This window comes from Cervus canadensis, chromosome 33 (genome assembly GCF_019320065.1).
Source record: "Cervus canadensis isolate Bull #8, Minnesota chromosome 33, ASM1932006v1, whole genome shotgun sequence".
Taxonomy (NCBI): domain Eukaryota; kingdom Metazoa; phylum Chordata; class Mammalia; order Artiodactyla; family Cervidae; genus Cervus; species Cervus canadensis.
In genome coordinates, this window is record NC_057418.1 from 2062530 (window position 1) to 2077390 (window position 14861).

At 39.1% G+C, this 14861-nt stretch overlaps 1 protein-coding gene across 2 annotated transcripts in view; it reads right to left on the reverse strand.

The window, feature by feature from the left end:
• THEMIS (thymocyte selection associated) overlaps window positions 1-14861 on the reverse strand; it is a 190451-nt gene that overhangs the window by 95790 nt on the left and 79800 nt on the right. For both annotated transcript variants that reach the window (XM_043457407.1, XM_043457406.1), the window contains one exon: window positions 11034-12082. In XM_043457407.1, coding sequence (XP_043313342.1) covers window positions 11034-12082 — 1049 coding nt within the window. The remainder of the gene's footprint in view (window positions 1-11033; window positions 12083-14861) is intronic.

Here is a 14861-nt window from a genome sequence, read left to right on the forward strand (position 1 = left end):
TCTACTCCTACCCACCACCCGAGGCAACCATTTCTCTGTTTTCTGTCTCTATAAACTTGTCTTTTCTAGATGTTTTGTATCTAAAATAGAAATTTTATTGTTATTTCCCACCTGGGGAGCCTACCATATCCTCCATTTTTTTTCTCTTTAAAAAATCCAAATTCCTTGAAAAACAGGCAGTTTAGAAAGAACCATTCTTTTTTTTTTAATGTGGAATACAACTGATCTGTTTTTCTTCATTTTTTTTGGTATGCTAAAACACTAAAGTATAGTATTTCTTTTTAAAAGTTAGAAAGATAAGGAGAAAATGAGAACTAGTTTGTTTCAAATCCTAAGCTAAAAGTTGAAGCCGTGGGTTTAATGGGCACCAAAGGTTATTGTCAAAGGAGACTTGAAAATAACAAAATAAAGTACCTCTTGGAAAAACAAAACAAACAAAAAAAATGACTAAAGGTAGGAGAGATGAAGAGTGGTGGTGAGGTTTGTAAGAACAAGGGAACAATCCTTAGGAAATTAGGTAAGAAGAAAGGGGTCCACAGCCATGTGGGCCTGACGACAGAAATAGGCAAAGGGTAGGTCAAGTAACACGAAAACTGAGTTCTGACCTTTGGGAACATGTGGTGTGGCAGGAAATCTAATAGCATATTAGACTCTGAGCAAGTCTCATTCGCCATCTGAGACAGAGTGATACAGAAAAGAACGGAACTACTTTGGAGCCCTGACCTAAGAACCTTGGTAATGATTCACCTTTTATATCCTGACCCTCTTTGGTCTTCGACCCTCATATTATTACACTGTGCTACAGACATTTTAAGCTTCTCCTAGATCCTGATATGAGGATCCAGGAGACAACTCAGTGGACATGAGTTTGAGCAAATCCAGGATACAATGAAGGACAGGGAAGCCTGGCAGGCCGCAGTCCATGGGGTCACAAAGAGTCGGACACGCCCGAGTGACTGAACAGCAACAGACCTTGATAAGGTTATGTCTCCACACTATTGCCAACACAGGAGTTTTTTGGGTTTTTTTTTTTTGGCTAAATCATTCTAAACATCACTCGACATCTGACTATTTCTACATGTCCAAACTTACATATTTCAACCGAGTCATTAAGTATCCTTTTCTGAGCTCAATCCCACATTTCATTGTGTGTATGTGCTCAGTCGCTAAGTTGTGTCCGACTCTGACTCCATGGACTGCCCACCAGGCTCCTGTCCATGGGATTTTCCAGGCAAGGATACTGTAACGGGTTGCCATATCCTCCCAGGGGATCTTCCAGACACAAGGATCGAACTCACATCTCCTCTGTCTCCTTCAATGGCAGGGGAATTCTTTACCACTGAGCCACCTGGGGAGCTCACATTTGAAGAGGAGATTTTAATAAGTTGTCTTCCAAATCCCAGTACTGGCCTGCAAATGAGACTTTTCAATTTCCATACTGTAACTGTCTGTTTTCCTATGTCTAATCCATTGTACAGAAAGTCCACTGAGAACAGATACTATATTTCATTCACCTGATATGTCTCCATTGCTGATCACAGTAAATGGCACATAATTAAGGCTTATATCTATGGAACTAAAATATGGAATTATATCTATGGAACTAAAATAACTATAAACAATTATAATAATTATTTTTAACATTTTAGAATAATTATTGATATAAATAATTTTAAAACACTGTATGCACAATGTACAATTAAAGTAATATTTAAAGAAATTCAAATCAATAGATTTTAAAATCTTTCTCCACAATCTTTTATTGCAATTATATAGTTCTAGTTTTTCTCCATGCATCTGTAATATGCTCTGATTTTTCTTGACTTATTAAGAATATGTTCATTTTTTGAGATCCATACCTTATTAATCCTTACTAGTCTTTTTCTTTGTATAGGTCCATAGCTCCTTTAATGAATAAAAGGTTTCCTATTCTCTCTGGATCTGTGTTATCACCAACTTGATAGGAAATTTCAAAGTTCCTAATGCAAGTCCTAGTCTTAGCTCTAGTTCCTGAAATTTATTTCAGCTAAATCTGAATTGTCACCAAAGAACTCTCTAATCATGTCAGTAATGACCTTAGATTGTGCCTAAATTTCTAACATCTGAAAAAGCTTAAGGTATTCTCCAGCTTTTTCATTACTGGATCAGGGAAGAAAAATTCTGAGCATGACAAACCCATATTTATAAGAATAAAATGCTAGAAGGAAGTGTCTTCCCTCAGGTCACCACTTCCTCATCCTTTGATGTCTTCTAGAGGCACATGAAAAGAGTATAATTGCTACAGACCAGACACATTGGTAGAAGCTGGCGTCTCTCAAAGACTGAAATTTCCTTAAAAAGCTGATATCCAAGTACATTTAATGGATTTTTAAACAACAGGAGATCACTTCCACTTTGTGTTTTATCCTATCTCATACCTGGTGGCTGCACACTTTTTAAACATTAATATTAACATTTGGAAAGCATTTGAAAACAACAACAAGCTTCTCTTAAGGACAAATGGTATATAAAGTTTAGTGATCTAAATAAGCATAATGTCACAAGTTAAAATTCCATTCCTATCTCCTACACAATATATTGTCTAACTCCATAATTTTACAATCAACCCTTTTACATTTTGTATCTACATAAATATCTATAGGTGGGCTTTCCTGGTGACTCAGTGGTAAGGAATCCATCTGCCAATGCAGGAGACATGGGTTTGATCCCTGGATCAGGAAGATCCCCAGGATAAGGAAATTGCAACTCACTCCAGTATTCTTGCCCAAGAAATCCCAAGGACAGAGGAGCCTGGCGGGCTATAGTCCATGGGTCACAGAGTCAGACATGATTTAGCAACAAAACAATAACAACAAATAACTATAGACTTATTATATAGTTCTTGTGGTCTTTGATATATAAAATGACTCCATTTGGCTAATTTTTAGTCAATGGCCTTCTGATTTTATAAGATTTCCCCTATTTTTTCCTCTTCTCATCAGATTTAAAATTAGTTATATAATTGGTCATGGTAAACATCTTAAATAATGGTGTGTCTTACAAGACAGCTAAAAGCAACTTGTGTTTTTAGAAGTATTTTTCATCATAATGATCATGACCATGACATCATGATCATATTGAAGCTAGAGTCTGGATGAAGTATAATGTAAAAGAATTAATGCTGCTAAAGGCTGGTTGAAAGTTTGCCCTTAAATAATGCATTTGTATGAATCATTTCTTTCTCTATAAATTTTTAGAAAAATACTAATTTTTGGAAGCCTATTTTTATGCTTTCTTTCAGAACCATCTTATGCTCATTTCCTATCTTAACATTTACGTAGGAAATTTGGTTTGCAAAGCAAAGCATATGTCCTTATTTATGTAGGTCTGACATCAGCGATTAAAAGTAATGGTTGACTTGCAAGAAATGTATTTGCTCAAATATATAGCTTATGCTTTATCAATTTTTTCTAGGCAAGGTTTTTATTCTAAAATAAATTCAGAACTGATAAATATAGTAGTGAAAAAAATCATATGAATCCATTTTGGGAACTGCAAAGTCATTTTGAATTTAGATTTCATCTGGATTTCTCCACCTGCTCTTTGGAGTTTTTTTAATTTTAGAAGAAAATGAAGGTAGCAAACTGAAAAAGCAGCAGTTAACTATCTAGTGAGCCCACACATAACTCAATGATTCCAGGCACTAAACTCACTAAAGAAATTATAGGAAGTTGGCAATTCAAATGCCTTCCCTTTATACAAACTGTGCACTGAACATTCCAAACTGCTGATTCTTCTCCTAAGGTTGCTCATTTCTAAATAAGGGTATCCAGGTTATGGACATTTAAGAAAGTGAAAAAGCCTTTGTAAATGCCAAAAATCTAAAGTGAAATGATTTATTTCAAATTTTATTTAATTGTTTTACAAATCTACTGGAAAAATAAATATTTTTTAATTTATATTTTTGTGGAACTTTAATACTAACACTGAAAATATAATGATCACCTATTTGGTGGTGTTTTACTTCTTGACTCCACAGATGGGAGAGAGAAGCAAGGAACAGTATTGATCAATGTTTCTCATCAGCTCTTTCTCATCTACCCAGTGAGAGAATTCTCAGTTGGCAGAAAGCTCAAAGATGGCCAAATTTTTGGTTTGTTCAAGTATTTCTAAGCAGGAGTGTACTTCAACCATCCTGGAATGGAAACAATGTTCTCTGGACAAAAACTCCTTAGAAAAAAATAGTATTTTACTATTAGTTTGACAGCTTGCTCATTTTTTGCTTGCAATTTCCTTAAAATTGGACAATGTTTTCTAATGTCTTACTTTAACCAATTACTTTTCATTTAAAATTCATTCAAACCATTCTTTGGCTATTTGGCTAGAAGTATTCACGTGTCATAACTAGAGGAAAGTTTCAAAAGTTCTGATTACTCTCCCATATCCAACAGCACAAAAAGTACTTTAAATATTCTGTGCTACCCATTGGGCACAGATTTCTACCTGCAAGGTTTCAGCTGGAAATTGGGTTTGGCTCATTTTCAACCCAGCACTTCCTTTCATTCTCCCATTTTTTCACTTCTTCCTACTATAGTTGGCTATTTACAGGCTAAAGCCATTTATCAGCAGGGAACTCAAAAACCATCATGTACCAATCTGTATGTTATCTGGCCCTAATAAAAGCTCAAATATCTGCTAACATACACTAAAACTGTATCTCACAGTTAAAATTTGTCTTTTTAAAGGAAGATCGTAGATTCCCTTTATTTTCCTTGTTATTCAGATTTAAATCCCCAATTTCTTAAGTATGTCTATATTTCACATCCCTTGCTTTTGATCTTTGAAAATGGCTGACACTAAGTTTCTCTATTCACAGTGAAATAAACTTAAAGCTTCTATGCTAGAACAAGAGGACACACTAAGGCATCCGTCTTCAGAAGTGCAGAGTTGGTTACAAATCCACTCTTCATGTCTTTACACCACATCAAGTTAACAAAAACAAAAACAAATCACATCCTTTGTGACTAAATCCTACGGATGACAAATGAGTGGATGTCTCTAAAGATCTAGATTTAGCCTAGGAGTGTGGGTTTCTTTAACACTTTTCAGCCACTCTGTCACACCAGATCAGAAATGAGTCTGCACCCAGCAGCAGCTGTTGAAATGTTCTCTCTCTGCACCTCCCAGAAACGATTGCTTTCCTTCTGCCTTTTTCAGCTCTCACTCTAATTCTGGTTCAGGGTTTGTTTTCTGCTCAGTTCATAGTACCTTGCCATAACTGCCTCCCCTGCTCTTTGCCTTAATGTCTCCTATGGGTGTTCTTGTCCGACAGAAATCTAGACATTCCGGCAGCAAAGTGGACACTTGGGCATTAAATGGCCAAACAGAGTTAGTGAAATGCAAGATTTCTGGTCCCAGATGCAGTCTCCAAAGGAGTGGAATATCTCATCTTTCAACCAAAGGTTTGTTTTTCTATCTGGTTATAGGCTTTTTCATCAGAATACAGAAGTTACATTTCTCCTATGTGGCACTCAGAAGTCATAGCCATATATATTCAGGACAGGCAAAAACCCCAGTGAGGATATGCTCTTTCAAACTATCTGAAACTACTTCTGACAGAGAAACTAACCATCAGAGGAGAGTTTACTCCACAACACTCTTATTTAGAACAGAATATTAGGCCCAGCTTAACTTATTTAATTGCTTTATAACATTTAATGACTTTATAACATTGTTTTCATCTGATTAAGTATCAGAATGCACAAATCTTAAAGATACTAATTTTAACTGGTATAAACCCAAGAGGAAATTTGAAAGGTTGCTTGGTGCATTCTCATCCCCCTGCCTCTTTAGACTCCAAACCTTATTCTTCCAAACACTGAACTATCACATTTAAAAAACAACAACAGAATCTTCCAGTGTAAGACTTCATGGGCCTGGAGATGTGCTGTCATCTCTATTGAAATCCATCCCCCAACTCATCTGCCCAGCTTACACCCAAACCACAATTCTCAAATCTCTACTATAACTGAGTGCTTTCTTAGTTAGGTATTAGAGAACAGTTGACAATCTCACCTTGGGAAACAATTCTATAATATTCTAGCTCCTATAACCTATCCTAAGAGTGTCTTAATTTCTAAACTTCTTAGGTGAAATGTAGAGTTCATAACTGACAATGGATACCTATCACAAGTGAATCTAACACTGTGTATATTTAATTTCTTACTATTAGACAGTCTATACAACTATTCTATTATTAACAGTTCAAGAAATGATCTTGTAAAGCTAAGGAACAAGGGAAGGCAAAAGTAAACTATACAATGAAGGATCTGATATTCTTCCCTACATATGTAATATGGCATTTTAATGAGTCAAGTCAGTTTGAATAGTTAAACTCCAAATAACTCTAACAAATTATTATCTGAATTTAAGGCACTATTCCACATACAATCCAAAATCTTTGAGGCTTGCTTTCAATGGCTGCTTTCTGCCTACAAATATTTTTTTAAAATCTTATCCAGTCCCTTCAAAAGCATATATAGAAGAGCTTTAATGTAGATATCAGAAGAAATATGAAAGAAATATATGAAAGGATGACATTGTGATAATAAGAAATGGTTGTTGCAAGATTTTTCAAGTACATTATGAAGAAACTGACAGAGTTTCTGTTTAAATTCCAAAAATAATATACTGAGTAAAGTCCTATCTTCATGGTGAGAAAAAATGTTGAAAATGAGGTTGTCAGTAGATCTGAACACAGGTAAATTAGAGCATACTCTGGCATTTTAAACTGATTTCAGAGAAAATATAGCTCTTTATTGACCACACCAGAAATGATGAAACTAATCATGAAGAATTACAGACTCTCAATTGACTGATAAACTTTCCATCAAGCAGGTATCTCTTGATAACACCACTGACCTAGGATTTCCTAGCTTCTGCCGAAACCTTTTCAGGGCCAAGAAATAAGTCCCAACATATTACACCAAAAATGTCCTTCCTTTCAGTCTCAACCAATGTCGCAATGGAAAATAAGAATGCACTCTTTGCTACAAAATAGCTCTTTCAATTATAAAATAACTAACATCATCTAGCACTAAGTCATTCAAGTTTAGACTATCACTCATTTTCCTTAGTCATTCACAGAATAAAATGACTCATGGAACTTTTAACATCTTAACAAATAACTCTTAACATCTTAACAAAGTTCAGTTAATCAACATTGTTTAGAAGTGTGACTCAGAACTAGACAAAGAGTCGATGTGGGGTCTGAAAATTGAATAAACAGGAATTATTAATTTGATCTGGAATCCTACATGTATGATTTTAATCAAAGATAGCACTTGTTTTAGTTTAGCAGCTGGTGATAAAAGAAAATATATGTACTGATCTCTGCCCCTGATTCCTGGCACAGAGCTCCTGAAGTCCTTGTAAATTCCTAGGTGAAAAGATACTAGGAACATCTTCTTTTCTAATATTTGGTCTTTGACCCCAGCTCCTGACACAGGGTTTCTAAATCCCCTGGAATTTTCCGTGTGATAGTGAGAGAGTTAATTCTTAGGTAGGTTGATAAAGAGTCCGGGGCCCTCAAGGAGGAAGGAGTCTGAGATCCTCGAGGAGGGGAAAGGGGTACAGGGCTTGCTCTCAAGGAGGAGAAAAGGACAAACTTTTTTTTCCTACATTGGTTTGTCTTAGTCACATAAGACATTATTTTCTTTAAGCCCAGAGCTAATGATTACACAACAAAACTCATCTTGCTCAAAGGTGTGTTTTTCCTTAAGTTCTGTGCTAATGGGCTTCCCTTGTGGCTCAGCTGGTAAAGAGTCTGCCTGCAATGCAGGAGACCTGGGTTGATCCCTGGGTTGGGAAGATCCCCTGGAGAAGTGAGTGGCTACACACTGCAGTATCCTGGCCTGGAGAATTTCATGATGTGGCAAAGAGTTGGACAGGACTGAGTGACTTTCACTTCACTTCTAATGATTATATAGTAACAATGTATATTGTTTCTCTTCCTTAACAAGAACCTTCTGACTAATCTGGTTATCTTGTAGGAGTGGGTCTGGTAAGACCTTTCTATTGTTAGTTCTAATCTTGTTAATTTAAGATGTATCTTGTGGGAATGGGCCTAAAAGTATGTAAGCCCTTGATAAGACTAGCAGAGGGGCACTCTCTGTTCCCCTTCTGATGTCTGTCATAAGCATTCTCTGTCCTTTTTCACTGTAATAAACTTCTGCCACACAAAAGCCTGAATGATCAGGCATGGTCCCTGATCCCAAAGCTATATCTTCTTCTTTGGAGGTCACGAATTTCACATCCTTCACCATAAGCTATCAATAGGGGTGCCTTTTGTTCTAATAAGGTGACTCTGGGTAGATTCTCAGATGCACTTGGATGGGGGTTGGTCACCAGAAACACCAAGCCATGATTAGAAGCTTGGAATTTTCAGGCCTAACCCCCATTCTCTAGAGGAGAGGGACTGGAAGAGGAGTTAGTAATTGTTCATGCTTCCAAGAGGAAACTTCCATAAAATTCCCAAAAGTACAGAGTTCAGAGAACTTTCAGTTTAGTGGACACATCCACACACCAGAAGGATAGTACTGTACACCCCAGAAATTCCTGACCCTCCCAGACCTTTATCTGACTGTTCATCAGTATTCTGTATCATATCCTTTAAAAACATAGGAGGAAGACTAGAAGGTTTTCTAAGCAGTAACCTAGACCCAGCATTATTGCTTTGTGTTTCTTTCCTAATGAAGCACATCAATCATTTTCATGCGACATTCTTTCAAAGGGCATTTAAACTTTTTTTAATTTATTTATTTTCTACAAATGCTTTCTTAGTAGTTTAGGGATTTTTGGTCTTCTCCCTTCTACTAGTAATAGGCACCTACTCTATCTCTAGACCTTCACATACTGCTCCCATATTTCTATTATTTGAGACAACTAGTTGTCAGTCCCTTCCCCACCAATCCTGGCTGTAGTTGGGATAACCAATGAGTTGATTGAAACAGGAGATGGGCATGTGATCCAAACTCCTTCTTCTTTTAAAAATTGGAGTCAAACAAAGAAATTACATTCTTCTCTAGTGATGAAACCACGAGATGCGGAAACTGTCACAAGTCATGTCCAATGTTTGATGAAAACGAAGGCCCACTCTGGCCATGTTCTACATCCTGTCTCTAATCAGCCCTGGATCCTAGTGTCCCCTTAGGTTCTCCAAAGGTACAGGAACTCATACTTTCATTAAAAGGAAAGGAAAAACCACTTTGCCAGCAAAACAACACAGTTTAAGGGCGCAGTCCCACAGGACTGCTGCCCACTTCAGATGCCAGTTGCAAGTAGTAGGTCCCCAGGTTATTGACAGCTTCTGTCTGACGGTTACAAATCAGAGGTCCCCAGAATCCCATCCTTGGGTTCCATTAACTTGCTAGAGTGGCTCACAGAACTCAGGGAAACCCCTATTTACATTAACTAGTTAAGAAACTTTTTGGAGGCTCTAGGGAAGAAAGCTTTCTTGTCATTCTAGCTTCTAGAGACCATCCACATTCCTTGCCTCAATGATTCCTGCCTCCACCTCTCTAATGTTCTTCTGTAGTCACATCTCTCTCTGACCCTGACCTCAAGTGAGAAAGATATTTTAAGGACTCTTGTGATTAACTTGGACACACCTGAATGATCCAGGATAATCTCATCTCAAAGTCCTTTATTTCAAGCACATGTGCCAAGTCTCCTTTGCTTTCCAATGTCGTGTATTCAACAGCTCTGGAGGCTTAGGCATAGACATAGGCATAGGCAGAGAGGGTGGCGGTTGGGGGACGGGACTTTCTTCTGCTTCCCACTAAAAATGAGAACAACATTCCATCTCTCACATCATTTGATTCAGTAATAAAAATATATTAAACAGGAGAAGCCAGACACTCTCCATGTTTAGCAGCCTGTTAATCAACATTATTTGGAAACAGTTTAATTTCAAAATGACTCTTTCAAAATTGATTTTCTGGAAAGGAAATTTCTGCTGGTTTTATCTTTTCCTGAAGATGAGTTTGAAGATCTTTATTGGATTTCCCCAGCAAACAATCAGAATGCAATCTTTGAAATATAGAAGCAAAAGTATTTCCATACCCACATCCTTGAAGCCTTAGGCTGCTATCATTCCTGAGTGTAGAGAGTAAACACAGCATCTCTCTTTGTTTTACTAATTGCTTTGTTTCCCCAAGCTGCCAGCTCAACATCTGCCAGGCCAGAACACACTCTCTCCACACACCAGAGAACTACTGCCGGCCAGATGAAGGACCTGAGCTCCCTGGGGTAGGGATAAGTGATTTCCAGGCACTCAGCAGGTGGTTTCCAAGAGGCAAAAACTTTCAGAGAAAACGAAGTTGAAACCCCTCCCCTCCCAAAATCTTTAGAGCAGTTATGGAGTTGTTGATTCTGTAATGATCTCATACTGTCTGCAATTTTATTGATTTTGTTTTTCAAAAGAACTGTTAAAGATGACAGTTCTCAGACAGGCAGAATGTGGGCAGATGCCCATATTCTCACACAGTTCTGCCAAGATACTTTTGCATCTTTCTGCACATAAAACAAAATGAAGACATGTGTCATAGACGCCTGCTACTGGTACCCCACCCCCAGAAGAAGGGGATTTATTGTGTGCTCATTTCCTGGATGTAGTATTAAAACAACTCCACCTAGAAAAAAATGAACAGCTCTTCCAAAATAAAAGAGATTTGCTTCTGAGGCACTTTATAAACCATTCCTAATTAACAAAACCCATTGAAACAGCAATTTGGGTCATCATAATCAAGTGCCATCCCCACTATTTCTAATTCTTAAACTTCTTGTCACATCTACTGGTGAAGCATCAAAATACCAAATGCTGTAACAGCTTATGCTCTGTTGACATTCAATCATCTACTGTGCATCAGAAAGGCTCGTTTCAAATATGGCATGAAAGGAAGAGAAGTAAGCAAAAACCAGATTCAGAAAAGGTTTGAAATAAACTGCCTCCAGGAAAACGCTCAAGAGGAAAAACTGCAAAATCATAGCCTTACCTTGGGAGACTTGGGCAGATTCACTGTCTTTTTTTTTGCTAAGCTCAGCGGAGTTAACTCTATTTTCTCCCCTGAGGGATGCTTCGGAGGGCGAGGTGGGGGGTGCAAGAAAGAGCCTTCATATCTCCGTATCATGTAATACTGTTCTTCAGTGATCTCTTCGACCACAGTACTGACTAGAAGTGATCCTGGATCCCCAGAAAAATTATTAACTACCTGAACGGTCATATTCACGCGGCCAACAGGAATTTCCCAGCACTTCTTGGGGTTGGCAAAGTCACTTATGAGTAGATAAGAGTTAGTGATAGATTCCTCCAACTGTAGTCCTGGTGTAGCAGCCAAAATGTCTTTTTCAATGAAAAGATCTCTCACAGACACCTTCACATTGAAGGGCAGGCGGAACTGTGCACAAAGCTCAGAAATCTGGTACAGTTTCTTATCATGGATCACCTCTACAAAACCTCCGTCCATGTACAAGGGCAGCAGTGCTGCCTTACGGGAATTTTTGAGGATTTTTTCACACGCCAGAACATCCATCACTTTTTTAATTCCTTCACAGAGGACTTCAGTTGTCTGTGAGTGATGCACTAGAAACTCATCCCCGACAGATACAGATGACAGCTCCTCAAAGGGGGAATGAAAGGCTTTGGTGGCCACCACATGCAGAGGTTCCTTTTCACTCTTTGCTATCTCAAGGTCATAGGCGGTTGGGAACTCTCGAGGTCGCCGCTTGAATCTGCCTTTATAGCTAGTGGGGATCAAGAAGTGTCTTTTAGGGGAATTGCTTCTAATTTCTGAAGCCAAGATCTTTGATGCCTGGCACTTTTTGTGGATCACAATGGTTTTCCCAGGCTGTAAAATGCTTATGGGTAGCTGGTTTCCTTGGGGCGCTTCTATGACTTCAGCTACTATGGGGAACTCTTTATTGGTCATTTCATAAAGATCTTGTGTAGATAACACCTGAAGAAACCAGTTGGCATCATAGTTGTCGGTAATGTCTTTGACTTCAACATCTAAACTGGGGAGGATACGGACTATATCCTTTCGGACTGAAAAAGAAAAGACATTTTTTGCATCAAAATGTTGCTCTGGAGTAGTATTAAAATCACTCCAGGAAACCCAAGGAAGAGGGGAAATGTGCATACATGTGGCTGATTCACTTAACTGTACAGCAGAAACTATCAACCTTGTAAAGCAACTATGCTCTAATTAAATAAATATCCTAGGGAAACAGCACCCCCTCCAGGACTCCTGCCTGGAAAATCCCATGGACGGAGGAGCCTGGCAGACTTCAGTCCATGTGGTCACAAAGAGTCAGACACGACTAAGTGACTTCACTTCAAAGAAAGTTAAAAAAAACTCAGTCCAGGTAGCACAAATAAATGTATTAGAAAATCTCAGATGCTTATGATATAACATTGCTTATGCATGACTTTCCCTTTTTTAATGTTTAAAAATGAAATAGACTGTAAATAAAACCAACATCCATAAATCTGCCTAGTTTTAGAAATGGACATTAACTAGTATCTTGGAGCCCTACAAATGTCACCAAAATCATATCCTCCTCACTTTAACCTAAGAGTAGTCATTCCTCTGATTTTGGTGTTAACTATTCCAATTCTTTTTTGTAGTTTTATCATACATAACATACATGAATGTATGTACATATGTTTAAACGTATGAGTGTCTTTTCAGATAATTTATTATATCATTTTAGGTCATGTTTTTGTGGTCCAGATAGTGTATGTAAAATAATCTTAGAGGAAAGTTTGGGTATTTTACGTAAGATTCTTCCTGCATAGGCCTCAAGACATACAATCTTTATACAAAATTCTATGCTATCAGGTATAACTGTTTTGCAAAATCGTGGGATATAAAGTATTCAAGATTAATTAATATGTGGAAATGGATACCGAAATGCAGTCTTTTTCCAGTGTGAAAACTATTCCTCTCTTTGCTGGTGCTGCCTTAACACCTAGACAGAAAAGAACTAGTACAGAATGTTACAGTCAAAAGACCACTCAGGAATTCTAGGTTTGCTGGCAGAGTGCTTAATGGTGCATTCTCTGCCAGTGTGTCACCGGGAATAATGAATCTCTTTTATTTTTTCCAAGAGCCCACTGTCTCAGAAGTCTTTCTTTGAGACTACAGAGACACTTAAAATATTGTCCTGAAATCATCTGCTCTCCATATGCTGTCCCACACAGTATCATTACAGATGGTCTTGCATCAAAAAATAAAGTTTTACATTAATATTAAAAGGATTTTATAATGGTTTGTATTTTCTTGAAAATTTCTTAACACTTAATGTTTTGTATCCTTTTTATGATCTACCATTGTTTTCCAGTATATCTAGCCACCCTTCTGTCAATATTCTTTCTTCCCTGTATGCTTTTGAAAATGAATAATTTGGAATATTTGGAAGACAGAATTTTTCTCTTATAAAACATTACCTAGGGGAGGAGCCAAGATGGCGGAGGAGTAGGACGGGGAGACCACTTTCTCTTCTACAAATTCATCAAAAGAACAACTGAACACAGAGCAAACTTCACGAAACAACTTCTGATCGCTAGCTGAGGTCATCAGGCGCCCAGAAAAGCAGCCCATTGTCTTCGAAAGGAGGTAGGACAAAATATAAAAGATAAAAAGTGAGACAAAAGAGCTAAGGACGGAGATCCGTCCCGGGAGCTCTTAGGCGGCATTGCTTGGGGTAGGGTCCGGCCCGAGTGCCCTGAGGACAATCGGAGGGAGCTTCTGTGAGTTGCCAACTTGAACTGTGGGAGACCAAAGAGAGAGAGAAAATTAACCGGCCCGGAACACACTGCCGGCCGCTCGCAGAACAAAGAGACCGAGAGGGTCCAGAGAGGAGCTCGCAGGCTGCGGACCGGCCCAGCCCCGTGGAGGCAGGAGGCAGGGGGGAGGGGAAGGTCGCGGCGAGACACAGGGCGCAGGCACCCGACCTGCGCGGGCGGGGACTGGGGCTGGGGACGCAGAGGGCAGAAGGTGCAGGCACCCGACTGGCGCCAGCGGAAACTGAGACTGGGTCCGCGGAAGGGAGTGGGCGCGCCACACCTGGGGAGAGTGCACCCAAAAAGCCCCTGGCTGCCTGGACCGCTCTGACGGGGAAGGCACAGAGAGCAGGCGCAGCTTTTCCTTCCGCACTCTTGTGTAACACCCGAGGGCTGGAACCTCGCGCAGTGCGGGCCGCGCTCCGTATAGAGCAGCCGGGAGCCTGAGCAGCGCAGACGGAGAAAGCAGCGTCAGCCCCTCCCGGCAGCCCCAGCCCGCCCCCGCAGCGCAAGCCCGCCCTCACAGCGCCAGCCTCTCCCTGCAGCGCAAGCCCCTCCCGGCAGCGCGACGGAACTAGCTACCTGACTAAGAGTCCACCTCCGCCCGCCTGTGTCAGAGCGGAAATGAGGCTCTGAAGAGACCGGCAAACAGAAGCCAAATAAACAAAGGGAACCGCTTCAGAAGGGACTGGTGCAACAGATTAAAATCCCTCTAGGAAACATTGACTACACCGGAAGGGGCCTGTAGATATCGAGAAGCGTAAGCTGGAACGAGGAGCTATCTGAAACTGAGCCGAACCCACACTGACCGCAACAGCTCCAGAGAAACTCCTAGATATAATTTTACTTTTTTCTCTTTTTTTTTTCTTTTTTTCTTTTTTATTTTTTCTCTTTTATTTTCCTTTAAAATCCCCTATTACTCCCCCATTACTCCTTAACTTTCATTTCCATAGACTTTTACGATTTTTTAATTAGGGGGGAAAAAAAATTTTTTTTTTCTTTCTTTCTTTTTTTTTTTTTTTTTTTTTTTTTTTTTTTT